Source organism: Sylvia atricapilla, chromosome 2, assembly GCF_009819655.1.
Source record: "Sylvia atricapilla isolate bSylAtr1 chromosome 2, bSylAtr1.pri, whole genome shotgun sequence".
Classification (NCBI taxonomy): Eukaryota; Metazoa; Chordata; class Aves; order Passeriformes; family Sylviidae; genus Sylvia; species Sylvia atricapilla.
Window position 1 is genome coordinate 26,257,723 of NC_089141.1, and position 23,957 is coordinate 26,281,679.

The window sequence follows — 23,957 nt, forward strand, 5'->3', positions numbered from 1 at the left end:
AATGATTTCTCAAGTTCTACAAAAATAAATACTTGACTAAAAAAGCTCTCAGATAATTTATGTTTGATCTAAATTAAGTCTGATACAGCCTATTTGATATTCCTGACTTCAGATAGGAGAGAATAGGAATATATAAGCATAATCTATGGATGTATGAGGTTCAAGGATTTGTCAGCAGTCCATCAAAACTTGATGGAGAAATGCAGCTGGAAACAGTTTTGCTCACTTCCCAGAAAGCAACAGCAGATTAAAAACTCTGAGCTGACATGGTCTGCAGAAGTTGCAATTGTTCAGCCTCTGAAAGGATCAGCTGTGTAATTGACACAGGATAGAGAAAAAAAAAAAGACATTTGAAAGAAGAAAATATCATATTCCAAAGTTCAAAATGAAATAACAAGAAGGAGGTTTTCCTAAGATTAAATATATATATATATATACACAAAAGGATATGAATATCGTAGAATAGGTGTTAATTCTTTTATTATTTACTTTTTGCAAAGGGGCAGAAGAGCTAAGGCCACCTTGCAATGTCAGTTGAAAACTTCAGTAAAGAACAGCTATTAATGACTGATTGACACAACTGTTTCTACCTAAAGTAAAACACCCTATTAAATTTCTGACAGGTAGTTAAGGGTTCTCTTTCTGTCATAATTCTTATTACAGTGTACCAAGCTGAAAAGGTTTTGTTTACTTGAAGAGACTAGGAGTGGACTACAGGGTGTGTCTGTCCTGAGTCCATCTGTTTGCCTCTGGAAGAACTGTACCCTCAGTCACTACATTCACTGGCATCGTCCTACTAAAGGCTTTCTCTACTCGCTAGATAACTGCTCTTGATTTTCTTATGGATATATTCAGCATTGGGATAGACCACATAAACAAGAAACAGCTATTTTGACTCTGGGCAAAGGCCTGGCCTGATTCTCTACTGCAGTATAGTCAGTTTTCAGCTGTATTTGGCCAGGTTGGGCACTGCAAAGACAGAGCTCGGTGAGCAGTATGACACCTCAGCAGTTTTCTGGTCTCTGCAGCCAGGCTGGGCACAGAGTAGGGCAACAGGAAATGCTACTGCTGCTCAGCAACAACTGCACCCTCTGCCTCTCTTCTAGTTCTGCATGGCTGTTATTGCCACCACGATGCCAATCCCCTGCGGAGGCTTCATGCCTGTTTTCGTATTAGGTGAGTTTCAATTTTGTTTTCCAGCATATTCATCTGATAGGTGGAGAGAACAGGAAAGACACTGCCTACACACCCAGCAGGGTTCATCTGGTGTATGAGGAGTCATCACTTGATGTCTGTGACAACCTGATTAGCAGTCCATAGACCAGCCTCTGGGTCTCTGCTTTTGACATTTCCTCAAGCCCCTGAAACCAAATTCCAAGCAGGCAATCCCTACCCTTTTACAGAAGGAAGCCACACTTGGGGAGACATGCTGAGCCATGGCCTTCTAATCTCTATGCCTCTTCACTTACAGAGAAATTTCCATCCTACAATTAACAGTAGTTGCTCCTTTCACCCCTGAAAGCCAGCCAGAAGAGATAACCTCAAAACTAGTACCCACAATGTAACCTACCATTTACTGCTTTCTTCTGACTGAAATGTGATAACATAAAAAGTTTAGACTTTTAACTGGTTTTAATTCCAATAACAAAATATAAATTAAAAAGAATATGATGCTAATGTTAAGAAAGAGAGGCTATGTTAGACTGAACGTTACAGTCTAATGTGACATTCAGCATTAAGTACCCACAATTCTCAAATGAAATAAGGTGCTCTAAGGACCTGAGTTCTGACAGGCAGCAACTGAACGTGAGGCAGTACCATGCCCTTGCAGTGATGAAGGCTAACCAACATCAAGGCTCTATTAGGAAAAGACCTAGACAGCAATGCAAAGAAATTGTTTGTTTTTATGCATTCAGCATTTTGGATGCAATTCTGGAACACTGTGCCATTTTGTGTCCACCAGTCCAAGAGATAGATCTTTGCAGACTTGTAAAACCTGTCTGAACAAGACATGGGTGACTCCACCTCACTTTGAAACTAGCCCTTTTCTGAACACGGGTCAGAACAAGACCTTCAGAAGACCCTTCCCACAAAAACTTTTCTGTAAGCTGTGATTCTAACTTTTAGACATTTACAGAATGAGAGTATAAAGGGCCTCAACTGTGATCTGGAATGACATTGTACACAGTCTGAAAATACATCCTCCAGCCTGGGAGTCACGGGTGTGCCCAAGTGAATGAATCAGGGGTCAACTGTATTTACCAGTCTTAGTACCCTTTTTTCCTCTTGGATTCTAACTTCTGTATTTTGTAACTGAGAACTACTCTTTAGTTACCAGTGTTATTTTAATGTAAATTTTGGCTTAGTTTCTGTTAGAAAATATGTGATTGCCCAGCACAGCAGCACAGCACAGACTGGATGTTCCTTAAATGTTAATTCCATAACTGTCAGTGATATTTTTCAGGTGCGGCATTTGGACGTCTCGTTGGGGAAATCATGGCATCGCTTTTTCCCAACGGGATCCTCTTTGATGGCATTCTTTATCAAATCTTACCTGGAGGGTATGCTGTCATTGGTGAGCCTCCATGTCTTCCTTTTTCCTCACCTGGCCCCACTGCTGTAATCTTCCTGCTTGACATGGCATGTTGTTTCTATATGACAGCCTTCTCCTCTCCCTATTCCTTCTCCTACCTGGGAAAGGTGCAGCAGCTTTGACAGGAGCGGTGAGCCACACGGTCTCCACTGCTGTCATCTGCTTTGAGCTGACGGGTCAGATCTCCCACATCCTGCCCATGATGGTGGCTGTCATCCTTGCCAACATGGTGGCACAGAGTTTGCAGCCCAGCCTCTATGACAGCATCATCCAGGTGAAGAAGTTGCCCTACCTGCCAGACCTGGGCTGGAATCACATAAGGTATAGTAGCAAAGCAGGTGGAAAGAGGGAATGGCAAAGAAATAAAGCAGGAAAGGTTAAGACTACAGGGGAATAAAAGGTTATGAAAAGGGTTCAGGACTACAAAGGAATTGAGAAGGCAGAAGAGGCCTGCAGTAAGAAAAAACAAGTATTGGAGTAGAATTAGGTTTCATACACAAAAATGAAGAAAAGTCCTCTTCTTTTTTTCACTGAAAACACAAGTTGGAATGACCTACAATGTTATGGAATTTGTTTTAATATTTCCAAATTGCTTCAGCTTAAAAATTTAAAAATCAAGAGTCTCATTTATCTAAATTCAGGGGTTTGGGCATTTTTTCCCTAGCAAATGTTTGAAGTACTTTATTTGGATATTTTACTTGAAGCAAAACTCATTTATTCCTATAAATGTCTCCATCTCTCTAGTATGTATTATACACAGAGGTATGTATATAAAAAATCATCTCTACATATAGGTATACATATGACTATTTTATGGTGAGGGTTAACAGAGTGGAATACAACTGTAATGGAAATCCAGTTAATCTGTAATTATCCTCTTGGAAAGTCCTCTGTTTACTCTCACAGAACATCATTTCGCAGCTGTATTTTGAGCACTTTTTCAAGGAGTGGTCATTTAGGTATTTCTTATGGGAATTTATGTGCTTGACATTTTAATATGCTAACTCTTCCTCTTGTCATCCATAAATTCACAGCAAATACAATATCTTTGTTGAGGATATTATGGTCCAAGATGTGAAATTTGTTTCCTCCAACTGTAAATACCGAGACTTGCAAGAAGTACTCCAAAGCACCACAGTGAAATACTTGCCTTTGGTGGACTCACCAGGTAAGCGATGTGGAGAAACTGGTCCTTCCTGAAGACTGTCTCAGCTTGGAGAAACTAGCTTTCAAATTACATGGCGTGAAGCAGGCAGTGTGACCTACCACACAAAAAAATAAATCCTAAAAGTCTCTCACTGCAGGTGATGTATGGCAGACAGGTAAGCTGGAGTGTGGGCAGTGAAGCATATTCAGCACGTAAGAGAGATGTATGGGAAGACTGACTGCAGACTGAACAACAGGGCCCCCCTGGGATCCTGCATGAGCCAAGAGCATGCCTGGGGTGGCACAGCTCAGGACAGCAAGGTCCCTTCCCACAGCCCTACAGCCTAGGAGCCACCACAGCGCTGCTCAGTGACTCTTGGGCAGCTCTGGATAGTACGAGCCTGGGCACCTGGAGCCCGAGCTGCTGGAAGGAAGAAGGGGTGATATGTGGAAGGGGACCTTCAAAGCCTTAAGGTGGCTTAATGGCTTCCCTGCTCTGTGCTGTGCAGACACCATGATCCTCCTGGGGTCTGTGGAGCGATCAGAACTGCAGGCTCTGCTCCAGACACACCTGAGCCCAGAGCGCCGACGGCTCCTCAACAGAGAAAGGCAGCGGAAGCTGAATGAGGCACCCTACGATGGACCCTGGGCAAACCTGCCAAAGCTGAAGCATGAATCTTTTGCTTATGTCGATGAGGATGAGGATACAGATGAGAAGGGAGAGGTGAGGGAGGGAAGTGGATAGACTGCAACATAGAAGCTGCTTAGAAGCAGTTAGGCATTTGAGGAGGCTGGGAAATGAATGGCATTAAGGCGGACTTAATTTTTTCTCCTTTCCTTAACAGCTGCCTCGGCCTCCAAGTCCCACTCCCAGCTACCCAGAGGAGCCAAATGGTCCAACAAGTCCTTTGAAACAAATGCCTGAAACCTTGGAGTCCCAGGCACACTCAGGTATAGTAACTTCTGTCTTGGCTCAAACACATCCTAGCCAGCTTGGGGAAGCTTTCATGCTAACTCTGTACCTGCATGTGTGAGGTGCTGATTTCCCAGAGACTGAGAGAAGGAGCTTTCTCTGCTGTTCTTGAATGAAAGACACTTTGCTAGTGCACCTCAACACCAGTGTAATATACCTGGAAATACTTTCTGTTATGATCCCTCAGAAAGCACAGCATAGGCAGGCCCACTAAGGATGGACTCTCTCTGTCTCCCCACTCCATTCTCTGCAATAACAACTCCTTGGACATTTTCTGTAGTTTGCATGGAACAGTCCCACCTCTTGGCTCCTTCACCACGTGAATGAATCTCCCTCGGGAAAGCAGCCTGAGAGCTAAACATCTGCACTAAGTTTTTGAGTAGCTCAGGCTGTCACTCAGCCATCTCAAAAACTGAAAGGCTCCTCCCTTTGACACGCATCTCTTTGATTCAGCTGCATTAATGTGATGGACACTGATGTATTGTGTTCTTTTGTGTCACACCGCAGCCTGTATTAGCTTTGCTTTCAAGACTGTACTCATAGCTCCTTTCTGATTCATTTATCATGTATATTTGATGCAGGATGGTGGGTTGGTTTTATCCTTTATGCTTCCTGAAATATGCAGAGAGTGAGTAAGCACAGAGACATAGCCCAGTCTTGAGAATAAATACAGAGGAAAGGGCTTTACCTAGTGCTTTTACGCACCCCAGCATTACATGTAATATAGAGCATATAGCACATTCTGGTTCATTAACACCCCTCATGTATGACTAAATCTCTAAGGCATAGAAAAATCCACATTATGCTTCCAGAGCAGTGGAATGGTGGGGCAGCAATCCACCTATCTTACCAAAGCAGAAAAACAACCATATATGAAAACAAGGACAGTGTGTGAAATATTTTACGTGAAGCTAGAACTGAGTGACCCAGGAATGACAAGAGGAAGTGGAAGAGGAGTGAATTCATGAGACCTTCCTTTTCTTTTTTTAGTTTGGCTCACAGCTATCATTGTTTCTGACCAAACTTCCTCCACAGCCTTGTTCACAACAGCATCAGGCCCTGTCTCCTCCTCTTCACTAACTCCCTGCCTGGGAGTACAATTCTGCTCTTTTCTATTCCCATCATTTCACTGCTGGCAGAACCCACAGACTCCTCACCCCTTGGTACCTCTCACATCCAGTTTGTTGATATGTTTTGTTGCATGGGAATATTCCTTCTGGAATGTCCCAGACACCACCTTACAAACTGAATGTCAGATTGTGACCAGCTCATCTCTATCGTGTCCCTCACAGTATTTTCCAGCCTGCTTTGGGTAGGAGGATGCAATCGGTGTGAGGCTTTGTATTTTTGTCTCTCTCTTGTTCTTCTCTCTTATTCTCGTGTTTGTTCTCATCCTTCAGGCAGTTTCAGGAGTCTGAGACAACTGATCCAGCAGCTCTTGTGCCATTGCAGCCGTCCACATGAAACAGAGAGCACCATCCAGGTTAGGGCTACAGAGAGCCTGGTAGTACCCTGAAGAAGGAAGGGAATGCAATGGAACTTGAAACTACTACTTGAGACATTCAGCATTTGGCTAAAGCATGGACACAATTATGGTCCTGAACTCTGACAGCATCAGTGGGGAACTCCCTCCAAGGAGAGAGGGTGTGATTACTGTAAAGGAGTGTGCATCTTCCTAAAGAGTCACCTGTACTCAGGTGTCAGGTTACCATCATGATGAATTTGGGCAACTTTTCTCAGGGAAAAAAATTAATGATGTTTTGGCTAGCCTGCAATAAAGTGCAGTTCTATTTCATCTGGCAAACAGTTTAGGACAGATGGAGAAAAACGAAAAAAATATTTTTGGCTCTTGCCATGTTAAACACCCTTGGTTATCAGACACCTCTGCACAAGGCTTGGGGATAATACACAGAGCTTACGGGACACCGGGGCAGTGGTTGGACCCCACGTGGGATATCCTGAGAGCATCTAAATCAGCATTAGATGTCCCTGTTTAGGCACCTGAATTGCTCCACCAGAACTCCATGGTAAATTGACAATGGCAAAGGAAGCACAGCAAGGGCAGAGTACACCATATAATGGATGAGTATAAAGCAAATCTCAGCACTTGGTAATACACTATTTGGAACACAAAGGGGACCACATGGGGTGAGGAGGCTGTGCAGATTTTTCCTTTCTGTACTCTGTGAAACCGGGTTCTTTGGCTGTCCTGAACAGTGTTTTCTCCTACAGGAGCCAGTGGAAGTCATTGAGACAATGACACCAGAAGAGGTAAGACCAGGTGCAAAAATGGGGTGAGGCCATGTGAATGATTTTTTTTACCCATTTCCTATCATTTGCAATACTCCAGGAAGCTCAGTGATCACTACATAAAGCCATAGCCAAAGTAATTTTCTTCTTGGAGTGGGCAAGTCTCACCCATAAGAGAAGAGATTGGCTAGATGTGCTGATAAGACTCTGACTAATCTGATTTAGCTTTGAAGTCAGCCCTGCTGCAGCAGGGTTCTGAACTAGAGGCCTCCACAGGTGCCCCCTCATCTAAATCTTTCAGTGGGCCCATGTTGTTCCTTCATTTCTTACACAATGGATCAATTATCTTGCAATGACAAGGGGAAGATGCACTCAGAAAGGAAAGCTAAAGATGTTCACTCCCTCTTTAAGAAGGAAAAAACAAAACTCCATCTTCTCAGAGAATCTCTGAATTGCCCTGTTTCTACAGGGACTTGACATCTGGCAAGAAAGGGATGGGAAACCTGAGGGCTGAGATATAATGGACAAGATGAATGATGTACATAGGAAGGAAGAAGCATTAACAGGAGGAGAGGACTAGTTTGGGTACACAATGCTGCCCGTAGCTGTAAGAGTGATTCCTCTTCTTTCCTGTGTCAGATAGATGCTTGGGAACAGGAGGAGCTGAACAAGAACGTGTGCTTTGACAGCTGCCGTGTAGATCCCTCCCCTTTCCAACTGGTGGAGAGAACTTCTCTGCACAAGGTGAGCGCAGATGTCTCCCTGAGGCATGCATCATTTTTCTCCACTCATTCCAAGTCCAGTCTATGACCTATTTCTTCTTGCCATCACCTACAATAGTAGCACCAGCCACTTTCACATCGAGCTACAGAAGTGAGCTTGTTCCTGTAATCTTCTGTGCATGCCTCCAATCTCCTGCAAAATGAAAGGCTTTGTGATAAGAAGTCTGAGTCCATTTATTAAAAAATCTTTTGGACAAAAAAAAAAAAAATCTGCTACATTAACAGTAGCATTGTGTGCCTTGATGCTGGGGCATTAGACTGAGATTTACACTCTGCCCTGTCAGTGTGCAGCACTGGAATGAGCACTCCTGGATTTCTCAGGGTGTTTCTGTCAGGGTGTAGAGTCTGCCTGTGTCACAGGCTCTTCACTGGACTGAAGCACAAGGAAAGAGGAAGGTTGATCATGCAACACCTGGAGTCAGTGTAGGATGCCTGGGGATTAAAGCAATCCCTGTATGTCAGGAGGAAGATAGGACTGGACTTTCACTCAGTGGAAAGAAAAAACAGTCTACTGAAGCAGAAGTACACAGTGCATGCTTTTATCAATACCCATTTAATGTGAATAGTCAGCATAGGCCTTGTACTAAATTAATTAATTACTGTTGAGATCTCATCCTTCAGCAAAACAAAAATAGGCTAGCATATAGTTCAGATGAGCTTTTTGAAGGGGTGGGTGAAGTCATCTGAAAAACACTAGCATTTATCTTTGAAAATATAGGCTTACAAAAAATTATACCTGAAGGCTGACCATGGGGAAAGTTTCGTACCTGTCATACAAAAGAGCAAGTGAGAATCTCTGAAGTAACAGACAAATCAACTTAACTTAGATACACAAAAAACCCCATCAGGAATAAACACTCAAACTATATGAAGTATGCATAGTTAGAGCTAAATGAGAGACTACTGACAATGAAGAGAGTATCAGAGTTTACAGCGACCAAACTATATTTAACCAGTCTGGTTTTCTTTTACATTGGAGTAAAATGTCTTGTTCTTGAGAAATCAGATTTTTCCTAGTTTACATTTGAACATGACATTCAGTATCTCATATGATGCTAAAAAAAAAAAAAAAGTCTAACATTAGCTGTGGCAGAATGATTTCATATAAAGCCACAGGTAAAGTCCAGCTAGAGCTCCACTTCAAGAACCTGGAGGTTGGAAATATACCAGAGATGAGCACTGAGAATGTGGAAAGTTTTAGAAAGCCAAATCTGTGAATAATAGTAAAATAATGGGGTATATTTAGGCTGAAGAAAAGAAGACAGATAGCAGTGTGATATCTGTCCTTTCAAGGAGACTTTGTAAGAGAAAGGGAGTAACTTGTTCTCAGTGTTCTCACTGCACTGGATAAGCAGCAACAAGCTTAAGCTTTCACAGAAAATATTCTGGGATAGGAAAAAAGAAATCCTCTATTGTTAAGGAAAGCCCTGGAATAAATAACCTAAGCAGTTTTTGACTTTACATATTACTATATGGTAGTTCAGTTTCCAGCACCAAAATGAAACAGGATCTGCATAGGTGTCCAAATGCACAGCACAGGGTGTTGTATGTGAATCTCCACCAGACGCAGGATGAGAATGACCCTGAGAATGTGCTCTCCATCATCAGCACAGTCTCAACTATGGGTGCACAGCAGAAGGAGCCAAGAGTAGTATTTGGCAGATACAAAAGGGAAGAAGGGAAGATGTAATTTCTCACTGGGATAACTTCACAATTTTGGGTCTTTGTGATTTCTAAATCCTGAATCCCAGCTCTAGCAACCAGTTCTGTGTTACCCATTTCCAAAGTCCCCGAAATGGCATTTTGTGGTTTTGCTCCTAGACACACACATTGTTCTCACTCCTGGGCCTCACCCACGCCTACGTAACCAGCATGGGGAAGCTGAGGGGAGTGCTGGCTTTGGAAGAGGTGAGTACAGATCCTCTGCCATCCTCTTAAATAACTGCAAGTGTCCTGTGGATCACTGCAGCAATTCACAGGTGCTGCAAGTTCCAGCTGGGAATATTTATAACTGCAAGTGCTACATTTTCAATCCAGTGTTGAATTCTGAGTCAGCTCTTTGAAAGCCATGTAAAGGAATGGATGACTGCATTTCAGAGGAGGCAGCAGGTGTTGTTTCCAGGGATGTTAGAAGGTTCATATTTTTCATGAGTGTAGGGCTCTTAACTGAGGCTTAATAGCCACTCTTAACTGAGTGGCTATTACTGCTTCTGAAAGAGATGTGGATTTTGTTGTTTACCACGGAATTTTTCATTACATCATCAGTGTAAAAGACTATTTCCACAAGCCCCAGAGGTAGAACTCTGACTCTATTTGTGATCCCTTTACCCTGGGGAGTAGATGAGCTCCTGCTGAGTAGGGCTGGGCCAGCCTCCCTTTCATGTTTGTTTTTTTTCTGGAAATTTTTCTCTTTTTTCAGCTCCAGAAGGCAATAGAGGGTTCCACCCGCTCCGGGGTCCGTCTCCGACCACCCCTTGCCAGTTTCCGTGACATCAACCGGACTTCCACCAACAGTAAGGTGGGGCAGGGCGCCCAGGCGTGGAGCCGGGACGACAACGGCACGGTGGGAGCACAGCCAGCAGCAGCCCTGGGCACCGAGAGCCCTCTGCCCCCCAGCTCACACTCCCCCCAGCCCTCACACTCACAGGAAGAGGGGGAAGTCCCCAGCTCTGCTTGTGCCACGGATACCGAGCTGGAAGAGATGGAGCTGGCGGGGCCAGTTGCTGAAAATATCTCTGACATCCTCAAGGACATAAACCCATATACCACTGACCTGGATGAAGATGAAGATGAGGATGTTCCCTTATAGCTGGTGTGAAGGCAGCAGCCCATCACACTCTTCAGTGAGCCAGTCTTCTTGTGTTTGCTCCTCAAAGAGAAGCTTTTGGATGTTCTTTGCAATCCCCACAGAGGAATGATTCAGCTGGGAGGAGGGACATCAGACTGACCCTTTCTTCTGATGCTCTCCCTCTGTGCAGACTGTTGAGCTGCTGGACTATCGGGGCGTGTGCAGGTGTCAGATGTGGACTGCAAGGTGCCTGGGCGTAGGCTTACAATGCTCAGGCTTCTGCCACAGCAGAGCACACTGTAACAGGACATGGATACTGCTGGACACAGTCAGGATGCTCTGGGTCAATCTGCCACGTGGAAAGGGGAGGAGGATCAGTTCTCACTCACCACTGGTGCCGTCCTTCCAGTCACACCAGGCCTGCAGGCAGCAGTGTAACACAGCCGCACCTCCAGCCTAGAAGCGTACTGCTGCCTCTGACTGCCACCCTGTCCATGCTGCTGCAGCTCCTTTTCACTGGCTCTTATCTTGCATCCCCCCCAAACATTCCCACGCAGAACATTTTTGTTCTTTCTCAATTTTTACTCTGGGATTTTCCTGGATGGGGATGCAGTTAGGAGCTTCTCCTCTGTCCTATAGCTGAGCCATGCCCTACAAACAGATGGGAGGAAAATATTTGGTACATGTCTCATCTCTTGAATTCAGCCAAGGCTTTAAGAAACACTTGAAGGGAGAAAAGCTTCTTCGTTTTCCCATCACCTCTGGAATTTTAAAACAAAATGGGAAAATTTTAAGTGAGGGCATCCTCAGTGCTGGGGGAAGAGGAGTAAAACAGCATATATGTACCTATATTTCAAACAACTGTCTTTGTCTCTCTGAATCGCTGTTCACAAATTTCCACAGTTATAGTCTTAAAATGTAAGAACTCAAGGAAAAAAAAATGGAGTGTTAGCAGGCTGCCAAGAAATACCGCAGAGGGAAGACATATTTTCTACACTTTGAAAACAGGTTTCTTTCTGAAAACTCCTGCTCTCTTTCCTGGTAATTCTACCCTGCCTACTTTCCACATATTTCTGCATACCTCAGATCTGAGAATTCCAGCTCTCACTTTTGCCAGCTTGTCTCTGTTGTGACTAACAGCAGAGACCTCAACCCTTGTCTGCAGCATCCCTCTCTATTCCAGTTCTAAATCTGGAGCAGATCTGCATCTTGCAAAAAGACAGTCTTGTCAGTTCGTGTCATGCATGCAAAGCCTTGGCATCCAAAGGTAAGATGCTGCTTTGTTTAATTCACTGCTCTTGTGAGGTTTTCTCAGTAAACAGGCAAAACCAAATTCTGTGTATTCTGCAGCTTCTTCTAACGGTCTACATCTCTTTCTACCGTGTTTTTGGTGTCTCACAGCACTTACATGCAGTCCCAAGCAGTCTATTAGATGTGTTTCCACTTATCAGCAACAGAGAAAAAATTCAGGTTCTGGAAATACATTCTTGGGGGTATTCTCATTCCCCTTCCTGATATTAGTAAAGCATTATCTAACTTAGAGTGACCAGTTCTACTTTAACACATGGTTTTCCATAAGCTGTCTCCAGAGCAAGTCAAAAGTATCATTACCTCTAACCTAGTCACCAAAGGAAAATTCCCTCCTAGCTTTAGTTCCAAGGATTGACCTTGCACCAATTCCTCTCTGATGATGCTTATGGGTGGGAGGATCTGTGATAAGCTTACAGTAGAAGGAAATCTTCCCCGCTAGTCCCTTGAAGAGAGAGAAATTTATTTTTGCGTCTGGAATTCAGAGCCCACCAGGTCTGTTGTTTCTGGCACAAGATCACCCTTCATAAGCTAACTGGGGACAGCCTTTCCCTGCCTTAATGATCGTTCTGTCCCTGGGAGCCGCCCTGTCCTTGTGAGGAGACAGTGGCGATTGAGGGCAAGTCTGCACACAACAGCTGCTTGCCTCCACCAGAGGGGCACCTTTGTGTCTGCCAGGCATCAGCACAGCCTCCTCACTACCTCCGTGTCACCTTCTGCTGCCTGCAGGGAAGAGGCAAAACAACTGCTTTGTTTTGGGTTTTTTTCTCAAGGAATTTTAATAGTCCCTTGTGTAAGCAGAGGAGAAAGGACATTCCTTTTACTAAAGTGTAAATATTGAGTGATAACACTGAGGCCAAATCTGGTCTGAGGGTCCAAGCACACTCAAGAAGGATGAATTTTTCAAAGTCGTCCCCAGCCTTGCTGTGCAGACTTATATTTTACAGCTTAACCACATGCTTCCACTGAGACAGATGAGACAAGGAGAAACTTTGAGGCTGGAGGCAGTACACCTCCTCCTCCTCTCTCCTGAATACAGATATATGCTCTGCTCCAGTCCCACACTTCTCCTACAGCATGTTACAGAAGAACTAGGATGTGACTGGCTGAGAAAGCAGATGGGAGTCTAAATCAAAGCCAGTGAGTGTGTGAGTCATGACAGACAGATTGTGAGCTGGGGGAGATGAAGCTGGAACAAAAATGATGCACATGGAGAGGCTTGGGGAGCTCAGAGTGAAACAGTGGCTGGCCTGGAAAGCTTCTTGAGGTTCATCACTTGAGACTGCAAGACACGTGTGCCAACACACATGTGCCCACACATGCACACACAGGTACCTCACCATTCCTACTGCCTTTAGCTGTCCCTGGGCTGCTGTGAGGAGCAGGATTGCTCTCTGGGGGGTGAAGCTGCACGGTGGTTGCAACTGCTGCTCTTTGTAGACACTACTCAAGATCCATTCCAGGTATTGCTTCCACCCATGGAACAGAAGCAGCATTCATCTGCACCACTTTCTCACCTTTCTCATGTATTCATATATGAAAATGCAAAAGGAGCCAGGATGGGACAAAAAACGCCCTGCAAGGACGGTCTGCAAAGGCTGAAGCTGTTTCCACTTTCATCTAATCAATAAAATCTTCCCTGAGCTGATGCCAAGTAAATTAATAGGTGCAAAATGTGGAGTAAAATAGTACTAAGCCTACCTTTGTCAAGGGAACTTTAAGCTTGTGCCCTCTCAGGCTATCTCACTATGCCCCCTCAAAGTTTAAACTTTAAACCTTTGTCCAGCAAACAAAGTCACACTGCTCTGTCACTCTAAAATATGCATCTCCCATCCTATCCAAATAGCACAGACTTGATTAGCTACAGGTAAAAATCTTATTTTCTCAACCCAAAATATCCCCAGAGTTTGTATCAGCTGTGAGGCCTTCCCATCCACATAGAAATTCACATCTAGTAAAAAACTGAACTCTTCCTTTCACATGGCACTTAAGGGTGAGAGCAGTCTTGTTTTTAAATGCATCAATATAAAGAATTGAAAAAATAGGGAAGACTTAAGGTTGGTAAGACAACAAGTGGGGCTTCAGGTAGATATGACAAGAGACTTGGCCATGAGCCAAATAAAGGAGAAAACATTTGGAGATGAACTACTAACAAGAAAGATTTGCCTCAACAAAGTAACATTTTTGGTTGCCTAATTATTTGAGACTAAATAAATTCTAGTTTTCTAAGCCTATGGACAAAAACAATTAGGCAGAAACAGAGAGACAGAATCCAAAAAAAATAACATCACCCTTCTGCCCAGTTATGCAAATACTGTATAGAAGTGTGTGTTTTGTGGCCAAAGAGTACAAGACCAGCAATAACCAGCTATGCCAGTGAAGATTTCCTCTTTGCCTAATTAGTCCAAACCCAGGAAGAGTATAATTAAAAACCGTCACATCAAGCACTAAGTTTTTCATGGCCACATAAGTAGATATCTGGGCACCTCTCACAAAATAACACTGGAGACCAATAATTAAAATTTACACATAAAAGCCATTCCTGAGCATTAGGGCTAGGGTCTTAAGACATGATGCTAAACTTTTTAATGCTGTGTTCATGGGAGACAAGCTTAATCTGGTCCTGATTGTGAGCCACAGGTTGTTCTTGTGTGTGTCCCCTGCCAGTGGACAGACAACTCTGTGCACGTGCAGTCAAGCACACACACAAACATCACCTCTGTCAAATTATGGCTGTGCAGTAGCAGAAAACTCCCCAACTCAGTTTCCTGTGCGTTGAGCCACATCTCTCCTCCCCTCAGCTTGCTGGATGTCACCAAGTCCCAGTGCAGCCTCATGGTAAGACAATGCTGTGGACACTGCTGGGATTAGTGTAAGGGCTAAATGAGGTAGAGTCCCACCCTAATCTATTACTAGTTCAAGCACTGGAACTTCGAAATGAGCATTTGGTCTCATCCCAACTATTTTAGTGGGCTGCTAGTGCAAACATCTTGTGCTGTGTAGTAAAACCAGCTTCAGAAACTTATCTAGCCAACTTGAAGAATTGCACCTGATACGGAGGACTGTGTCCAGCTGTGGAAAAGTCCAGTAGCAAATTCACAAAGGAAAGAGAATGCAGAGAAATGAAAATGTGAATTCCCTACTTTAGAGGAAAATAATCCAAGTACTGCTACTATCTGTCTATTTACTGAATGGCTACTCAGTTTGAAGAACAGAAGGTAAAGCTACAAAGCATACTGAGATATTTTCAGAATTACAGTCACAAAAACTCAAGTTAGAAGCTCTTCAGTTTTTTTCACACAGAAACAAATGCAAAAGACAGTAATGGAAGGTTAATGAGAAATACATTTGAAAGGAAAAAAAAATCTGCTTTTCTCTCACCCCTCAAACTTCTATAATGCACTTAAGCAAACAGGCTGTGAAAAGAAACGAGAGCTGAGATGGCTGGATTGTGACCAAACATGTCACAGAATCCTATGCCTAACTCGGATTTGCAATTTCTCTGGCACAGAAGATCTGTCTGAGGAACCGTGTAGGAAGGGCCCTTGCAGCTGGCAAAGTGCAAATCCAGTGAGGTGTACAGCAAGGCAAGAAGGCTCTTACGCCCTTTTTAGTTACCATTTTCATTAATCACTTAGAAGTAACATATGAGGTATTGTAAAACAGCAACATGAGAGAAACATATGGCAGGTTTGCCATCTAGTCTAAACAGAGAAACAAGCAGAAAATGGAGATGAGAGTCTCGGGCAGATACCACAGAATGAGGTTTGTGCTGGGGCTAAGCAGATAAATCCAGAGAAGATGAATTTAACTGAAGGATAAGTCTAACATGGTATGATGACAAAAGAGATCTTTCAGATGAAGCATTCAGCAGCTGGACACCATCTCTGCAGCACAATGTGAAATTAAGAAAAAAAGACATTTTTCCTATGCAGAGGTATGACTCTCAGGACCAGAGACATTTTGCTTTCCCACGGACTCAAGTCTTAAACATATGTGGAGTAACTGATTTCATTTGACACACTACATTTCAAAAAAGAAAGTAGTTTAGAGGCCATGTGAAAAAACAAGAACCAACACAACATCAACAACAGAAAACCAACCAATCAAACAAAAAACCAACCAACCAAAAAAACCCCCAACAAAACAAACAAAAACCACACACACCAAAAAAGCCCAAACAAACAAAAAGCACCAGACAACCAAAAACCCCAAAACAGAAACCACACAAAAAACCAGGAGAGAGTACAGGGGGGACTTACAAATACTGACAAAAACAAAATAATAAAAAACCCTTAAAAAACAACAAACAAAAACCTAAAGCAGTTAAGTAAGTGTGTCTTATGCAAGTCACAATTAATTCTATCAACACAGTTATGCAGACATACATACCAAGTGGTGGGTGGCAATTTATTCGGTAGCAAAAGCAGGTAAACTGGAAAGAAGCAAATTAAATTCAAACAGAATACAGAAAGCAAAGATCAGTGCAATAGCCCTGGTTGAAAAATATGCTATGCCTTAAGCAGGGCAAGAGACACTGCTTAGCTCCTGGAAGAACCAGAGTCTGAAAAGCACAAGTATCTTGACATGGAAATAATACCTTTTATGGCTAGAATTTAAATCTCATATGGCAAACAAACAGCTACTGGAGCTGCCTAATGTCCTGCATCAGAAGCAGATGACACAACAATGTTGGAAGTGAAAAGGTGTTTCTTTCCCTCTGGGTTGACCAATTCCCCAATCTGCGATGAAGACAGTGGGCTGCGAAGCATTTAAAACTGAAATGTGAATCCAGAGTTGTGCTACCCAATGTCAGTGCCTCCTACAATCTAAGCATCAGATGCCTTTTTGGGTCCTATCGGGCTGTTGGGAAGTTTCTGTCCACCTCTGAGTCAGATGTGTCTGCATCTCACCAGTACCGGGACAAAACTTATATGTATCACCTGGAAAATGCTTATTCAGTAGAACAGGAAAACTCACTCTGTGCTAAATCAGAGGATTCTGTTGATGTGATGCTTTCTATCCTCAAATCTGGCCTAGGATTCATGTCCTGGCAGTCACAGACACAGATCAGATTTTAGCCCTGTACAGTCAAACATGTGAGGTTCTTTCTTAATGAGAAATCAGATATTTCCTACTCTGGGGTGCTTCTCCAAGCCACCATGGATCCTTTTCAATGTGTGCTCCATCAGACTGTTTCCTCGAAACCCACCCCCTCTTCCTAGGATCCTCCTTCCTCAGACGCAACTCCCCTGGAACCAGTCCCACAGAAATAAAACACTTCCACCAGCCAGGAGGGCAAGACCACATTCTGTTTAATAACAACTCCATAAAGGACTGTACATGCTATTTTGAGCTACCTCCCCTCCTTTACTGTGGTTGCTGCCACGTACAGGCATGGAGGTGTGCAGTGCCATTTAGTTCTCTAAGTCTATATGTAATGTGTGCACATGTATGCAGGTGGTTGCACATGTATGTATTTATATATAGCTTTGTAGAAGTGTTTATCTCTTAAGTCACATTATCAAAAACATGCGAAGTATATCCAACAAAAATTTTCAGGCAAACATGTTTTGGAGCTGGAAGACCAAAGGCGAATCAGACTCATTTTAGTTATTAAGGGCTCGTGTGGAACAGTGTAAGGATGAAAGCTTTCAGTGGTGGGTCCCTTTCCCTTTTTGTTTTACTTCCATTCAGTACCTTCTCCCCAGACATCAATGCACCTCTGTAAACACTAGCTTAAAAGGATACAGAGAATCACCATGCAGCCTCCCCACTACAGAAAACAGGTACAGGCCTGGGAGAAAGCCCCTGAAAATTGCCTTGCAGCAACCTCCCTTGTCCCATATGCTTATGCTAAAGTAGTTTCAGATACTGAGAATACAACATGTGAAGACCCATGCCTTTAGCTATTTTTACACATGCTTCAGGAATCCATTCATTCCACATGCCACCCCTGAGACTCCCATCCACCACCCTTGTACCTCCCAAATCCTCTGCCTGTACCCACCCACATCTCAAAAGAGCTGAAACAAGAGATATTGTTCCCCGTAAATTTACTTTTGAGTTCCAATTTTATAAGTGCAGGGATTCCCAGAGACCTCCAGTCATGCACAACATCCACAAATCAGAGAAGAAAAGTTAAAGCCAAACAAGAATATATACCTGCAAAAGTGCTTTTGGCTTGCTACATTGCTCAAGCATGCAGTATCTAAAAAGAAGGGAAGTCCACCTACACTTGCCTCCTGGGAACATGGCAGAGCTCTGGAAGAGGGTTCTTAACCTTGTGGCCTCCAATCCAATCATGACTGGATTTCCATGCCCAATGAAAATGAATCCAGAAGGCCAAAGAATCTGGACTACATGCCTTTATCTTATTAGAAGCAAATCTTGATGCGCAATCTTGATTCCAAAATGGAGAAAAGCCTTTTTAGATGTTTTTGTCTTGCAAGCATGGACATTTCATCCCTTATGGGAAAGCAAAAACAAGACTAGATTTCAGAGGGCATTAAAAATGTCCTCAACTGAAGATGAGGAAGATCCTAGCAGGAGCATTCTTTCCACAGAACACTGCAACCCCTCTCTTCCCAGAGGACAGCAGCTACTACACATCAGTAGGTAAGTCCTGCCCATGGCAGAGGGGCTGGACTTCATGATCTTTAAGGTCCCTTCCAACCATTCTGTGATTCTGTGGTATCTGTACTGAGAGCAATCTTTACAGTTTTAGTAAACATGCTCTTTCTCAGAATCACAGCTTGACTAAATTTTTCCTCTTCCAACACTGTGTATCTGCACTGGAAAAATACATCACATATTTGTTTTCTATTGTGCAGACCAACACTGACAATCATAGAGCTTCTCTTCATTTCCAAGGAAAAAAATAACACTTTGATCTGCCTGTGCTGGGGAAAAATGCAAGGATGTAAATAGACCCTGATGTTCCAAGTGCAGATCTTCCATGTCCATTTTTTAACAAAATATCCCTCATGCCTTATCCTAGTCAATCCATGGAGCTGCTTGTGCTGCTGAGAGAGCACAGTGTTCCCAGGCTCCATGACATATTCTGAGACAGAGAGAGACACTGGTCTGGCACACAAATCCAGCTCTGCTGCTTCTGCACAGGTTCACTACTACTTAGCCTGGGAAAAGCCTATGGTACAAAAGAGGCACCTGACTTTACAGCTTGCAATCATATTTGACTCTGTGCTTTAATGACTGTAGGCTGTCCTACATGTATTTTTAGTTCTAATAGGCACCATTTTACTCACATTTTCCCTGTTTATTTTTCCTTTCCCTGAGCCATGGCATAGAAATCTTTCCCTGTCAGATTGCTACAGGGGAGGAAAATCAAAGATGAAAGTACTACTTATTTACATTTTTCTAGTTCTAAGCTGCTGATAATCTCTGTATTGGAATTGGTTTGTTTTGGTTTTGTTTTTCCTTCCTTTCTTTTTTTTCCTTTTAAAAAAGTCAAACAGTTAGTTAAAAAGATAGGCCAGAGTTGTCTGAACAAGGAACACTGGAAAATCCACCTGGGAGAAATCAGAAGGAAGAGCTTAGACTTTGCCAATGTTGCTCTGCTTTTTATAGCATTTAGAGGCAGGTTATCTGAGTTTGCTTCTCCTTCTAGGCAATTATCAGTACAACAGTTAAGGCAAACTAAGCTGAAATTAGGTATTTTGGGTTTCCAGTGAGATCAGAACTCAGGCCAACTTCATTTGGGCAAGGAGTAAGCTCTTATTTGGTGTATTTCTCACATGATTTCCCTGAAGAATTAAGCACACTGTGAACTGTTTTTTGAAGACAATTAAAAAGAAGATAGCAGGTACCTAATTCAGGGAGGTCTCTTTCCTATCACTCTCCTAGAAAAAAAAAAAAAAAAAAAAAAGCCTGGCTTAGACTAAGGAGTACCATAAGCCTGCCAGGAGTCTGCCATGAAGCCTCTTACCTGTGTTGTGTAAACAAAAGACATCAAGACTTTCTTGACTTTTTTCCAAGCCTTTCTCTCCATGTCTTTCCCTCTCTGCCACACAGTGGTGCACAAGCCTGTACTGTTGCATACTACCTTGCCTCACCACAATACCTCCTATCTCTGTCAAACAAAGAGATGACTTTCCTTCCCCAGTTCTCTTCTCCGAGGCTACAACTAACATTTTTCATTGTTGCTGCACAGAGAACAGCATGCACAGGCTCTGCCTAGGAGTGAAGTACTCTCCTGGATCTCACACTAGACTGGAACTGGCCTGAAAATAGGGATAAATATCCCTTCCAACAGCTATGCTTCACTCTTAAACAAGTCTCCCCTCCTGCAATTAGATGATAAGACTTATCAGTATCTTTAGCTGCCATGGAGTGTAATCACTGAGTGCATACACGATTTGTGCATGTTAATTTTATTAATTTCATGCATATATCAAGTTACTCATGTCCTCCAGCCCAATTTCTAGGGTTTGCCTCAAAGGGGCCTGTGAAAGGGAACGGTGAGGCAAACAACAGGGCATAAACAACAAAGACCTAATTGAATAAGAGCATACTAAAAATTCCTAGGAAAACACTAAGGAAAAAAAATGGGGAATAATGTCCTTCCTGGTACCCCAGTGGGGCTTAGTCTTTTAAGACAGACATATCACAATCAGCTTAAGCCAATTTAAGTTGCATCTGCAACCAGTCTTCACACGACCGTCTATCTGCATGTATCACCAGCCCCCAGGGATGCCTGCCTCAGCAAGAGAAGCAGTATGAAGAGTTCATCCCACTGAAACCTTTATTTGGGTAGGGGACTGGGTTAGTTTTCAATGGGGCCAGTTCCTGAGCAGCCAAATGCGTGTTAGTGCTGGTGCTTTTTAGGCAGTAGAAGTACAGAGCTGGTGGTGGTGGAAGAGAGGAGGCAGGACAGCTCCTTTGAGCAGCTTGGATTCATCACAAAGATGCCATTGCAAAGTGCACTTTTCCAGTTTCTCTAACCTGATATAAAGGAAGGCCAGCTACTGAGAACAGCAATCTCTCTCCCTCTGCTCACAGCTCTACCATCTTCACTTTAACAGCAGGGTAAAAGTCCCTGGCTTGGTGTGGGCCAGCTGTGGATTGGCACCTGCCCCAGGGTTGTGGGAGATGAGCATGGTCAGAGCAGAGTTCCTCCTTCTTCAAAGCAGCTCACCACTGGATCAGCCTAGAAGCATGGCTTAATTCTGTTCTCTGCAGCAAGCCTGCCCTGAAAGATGATGTCACTGTTTTTTAAGGGGGAAAGCGAGTGGATGACTTGTCAGCAGCTTTCCAAAAGAAGATAATGGTTTAGAGGCACAGAAACTGAAAGAAGCAGATTAACTTCTCTATCCCAGACCCTGAGGTAATGGAATGGAATTGAAGAGAACCCAGAAGACTTGTAAAGAAAGCTTATACAAAAGAAAAACCTATGAAATAGTCTAACTAATCAGGTATGAGCAATCGTGGGAGAAGGAAAACGAGAGAATTTTCTTGCAGTAGATTTTAAATTAGGGTCCCTTCTGTTTGAGCCTTCTTTCATGTTTAGCACAGTGATTTCAACCAGTTCCTACTGAAGACAAAGGCTTGGCAGAAAGATGGGAATCTTCTACCACCACTACTTCAAGAATATCCAAAATTTTCTGTACTGCAGCTTTGCTTCACAATGGGTTTGTGGAAACAAACAGAAGAGCTCAGTTTCTTAGTAACTGCAGATCAGGGATACTGAGCTTACCTTTCCTTCTTATTTACAGCCTCACAAACACAATTTGGGCTCTGACTATTTGGCTGGACTCTCTCCAACTCATCCCTCCTCACCAGGATAAAGGGACTGCAGGCCAAATTTCGCTCACAGAGCACCTGTGCCTCCCATATGCTTGAATAGGTGTATCTATATAATAACAGCTTTTCTGGGAAATGTACAGTAGGTTCCAGGTCTCTCTCTCTGATATTGGAATACACACAGGCAGCAGGCCTGTTACGTAAGAAAAGGCCAGATTATACAAACAATTTTCCACTTTCAAAGAGACTCAAACTGCCTTTCTAGTTGAGCTCAGGCTTCTCACTCGGGTGGCAAGCGTGGACAGGAAGACCTGCTCTCTCTAGTCAAACTTGTAGCAATTAGCTCTTTTGGATTGTGGAGAGGTATGGAAAATAGCCTTTTTCTTTCTTTCAGGAAAAGGCCGAAATTTTATTAATCACAGACTATTAAGACATTTATGGAAAAAAAAATTACAGAATTTGGTAAGCTGGAAAGTTTTTACAGAGAGTGCTGGTCAAACCAGTCTGCATTCACAGAGAATAAAGCTATCTACCAGGTTAAGGTTTCTAGACAGCAAGTTACAGAACTATACAGCAGGGTATAATTCTCTATTCCAGTTCAACAGAGGCTAAAAGAATCTACAGATTTTTCTCTTCCCATTGGACTCCACAGAATTTTCTATAAGGTCAATTTTTTCTCACACTTTTCCCTGTGTAGATAACTCCCTGTCACTGCCTTCCATGGAGATAAAGTATCTCTTTTAGATATCAATCAGACATCTTGGTGGATATACCACATGTTCATAATAAAGAATAAGAAGCCCTGGACAAGTTGACCCACTTGTCTCAGTCCTGTAAACAACACAGAGGGAACATTAGAAGCTACTCTGAAAGTTACCGTAAACATCCAGATTGGTCTTGGAGAGGCACATGGGAACAAAATGGTTTGGAGAAAGAAACAACCAGCCACCCAAATCTCCCACAAAGGTACACACCCAACCACTTTTGTTTCCCTGAAAACCTTTTAAAAAAGAAATAAAAATAGCTTTAAACTTACTCATTTACTCATCTGCTGAGGTGTTCTTGGCACTTGCCACTTTTCTGGCTAGTGTGATTTCCCAGGCCCTACTCCACAGCTGGACCCAAGCCAGTTCAGGATAATGAGCTACCACTGGCCCTGCAAGAACTAGAGGAGATGATTTTTATCAAGCCTTGCTGCCCAGGGGAGGTTAGTACCTGAACATGTAAACATCTCTGAAGAGATATTGAAAGGTCATGGTTCAGGAGAAGAGCGACCTCCTTAGAAAGACGGAAGCAAGACCAAGCAAACACGTAAAAAAAGATGGGTCACAAAATCTTTTCTCTCTTACCTACACCAAATCACCAGTCTTACTTAAGCATCCCAGAGGTCTCTCATTTAGAGGTGCAATGGAGAGGGAAGACAGATATGCTGGAAGTGAACTGGGCTGGAAAGACCTGGGTATTGAAAAAGGAGTCCCTCTTTTTGCAGCTGCCTGTGTCAGTGGGAAAAAGCTGAGTGGGGTAAAGTTCTTCCTGAGAGTCTCATCCCTACTTTTCACAATTCCTGGACATCATTTGCTTTGCTTACCAGGAGCTGTCTAAACTCTTGAGACTTGATGATATTCCTTCAGTGTCACATTTTATTTGCCTTCGACATTCTTCCCTGAAAATATGCAGGAACTAAACCTGAAGCAGGGAAAGAAGCATGTTTCACTCTCCTGTCATCCAAAAAACACACCAAGACTGAAGAGGAGGCAAAGAAGACACAAATGTATAATGAATTAAACAGAGCAAATATGAGTCAGAGTAAGTGAGAAAGAGTTGCTCCTGGAACAGTATGGTAGTGTCCAGGCAAATTCCTTTCTCTAGCTCATCAGATCCAGCATCTGATCTACACCCATGCTCTGCTGATGCTTCCTTGCAAGAGATCTTGCAATAATAATCTTAAACCGCAGCACTTGGGTAATCTCTGCTGGTTCTGTTCAGTCCTCCAGCAAAATCAATAACCTTATACAATTTTTGCTTTTGTCCCTGTTTATTTTTGGGTGAGAGCCGAAAGGAAACCATCTCAAAACCTCTCCCTTCCAAAAGGAGGTCTGTAAAAAAAAGTCGAGGAATTGCAAGAGACCAAATTCCCCCTTATCAGAGAATCATGTTTTTTTGAACAAAAAATATATAGAACCCGTACAAATAGGGAAAACTCCTGAAATCAGCTTTCTCCACACCTAAAAAAGAGATGGGAGGGAAAAACAGACCCAGTACTGAGCACTGCTCAAGTACCCCACTGCTTGGGGGTAGGAAAACAAAAGAACAAAACATAGGCAGGAAGAAGAAGACGACGAATAGGAGGAGAAA

General features: G+C 43.1%; 1 protein-coding gene across 1 annotated transcript in view; it reads left to right on the plus strand.

The window, feature by feature from the left end:
- The window catches only part of CLCN1 (chloride voltage-gated channel 1), a 56,936-nt gene extending 45,088 nt beyond the window's left edge, over positions 1–11,848 (plus strand). Inside the window, exons 14-24 of the mRNA XM_066338487.1 lie at positions 1,107–1,176; positions 2,465–2,575; positions 2,701–2,914; positions 3,628–3,761; positions 4,249–4,463; positions 4,585–4,690; positions 6,113–6,195; positions 6,945–6,983; positions 7,602–7,706; positions 9,566–9,652; positions 10,164–11,848. Coding sequence (XP_066194584.1) covers positions 1,107–1,176; positions 2,465–2,575; positions 2,701–2,914; positions 3,628–3,761; positions 4,249–4,463; positions 4,585–4,690; positions 6,113–6,195; positions 6,945–6,983; positions 7,602–7,706; positions 9,566–9,652; positions 10,164–10,553 — 1,554 coding nt within the window. The 3' untranslated portion in view covers positions 10,554–11,848. The remainder of the gene's footprint in view (positions 1–1,106; positions 1,177–2,464; positions 2,576–2,700; positions 2,915–3,627; positions 3,762–4,248; positions 4,464–4,584; positions 4,691–6,112; positions 6,196–6,944; positions 6,984–7,601; positions 7,707–9,565; positions 9,653–10,163) is intronic.
- The last annotated feature ends 12,109 nt before the right edge of the window (positions 11,849–23,957 follow it).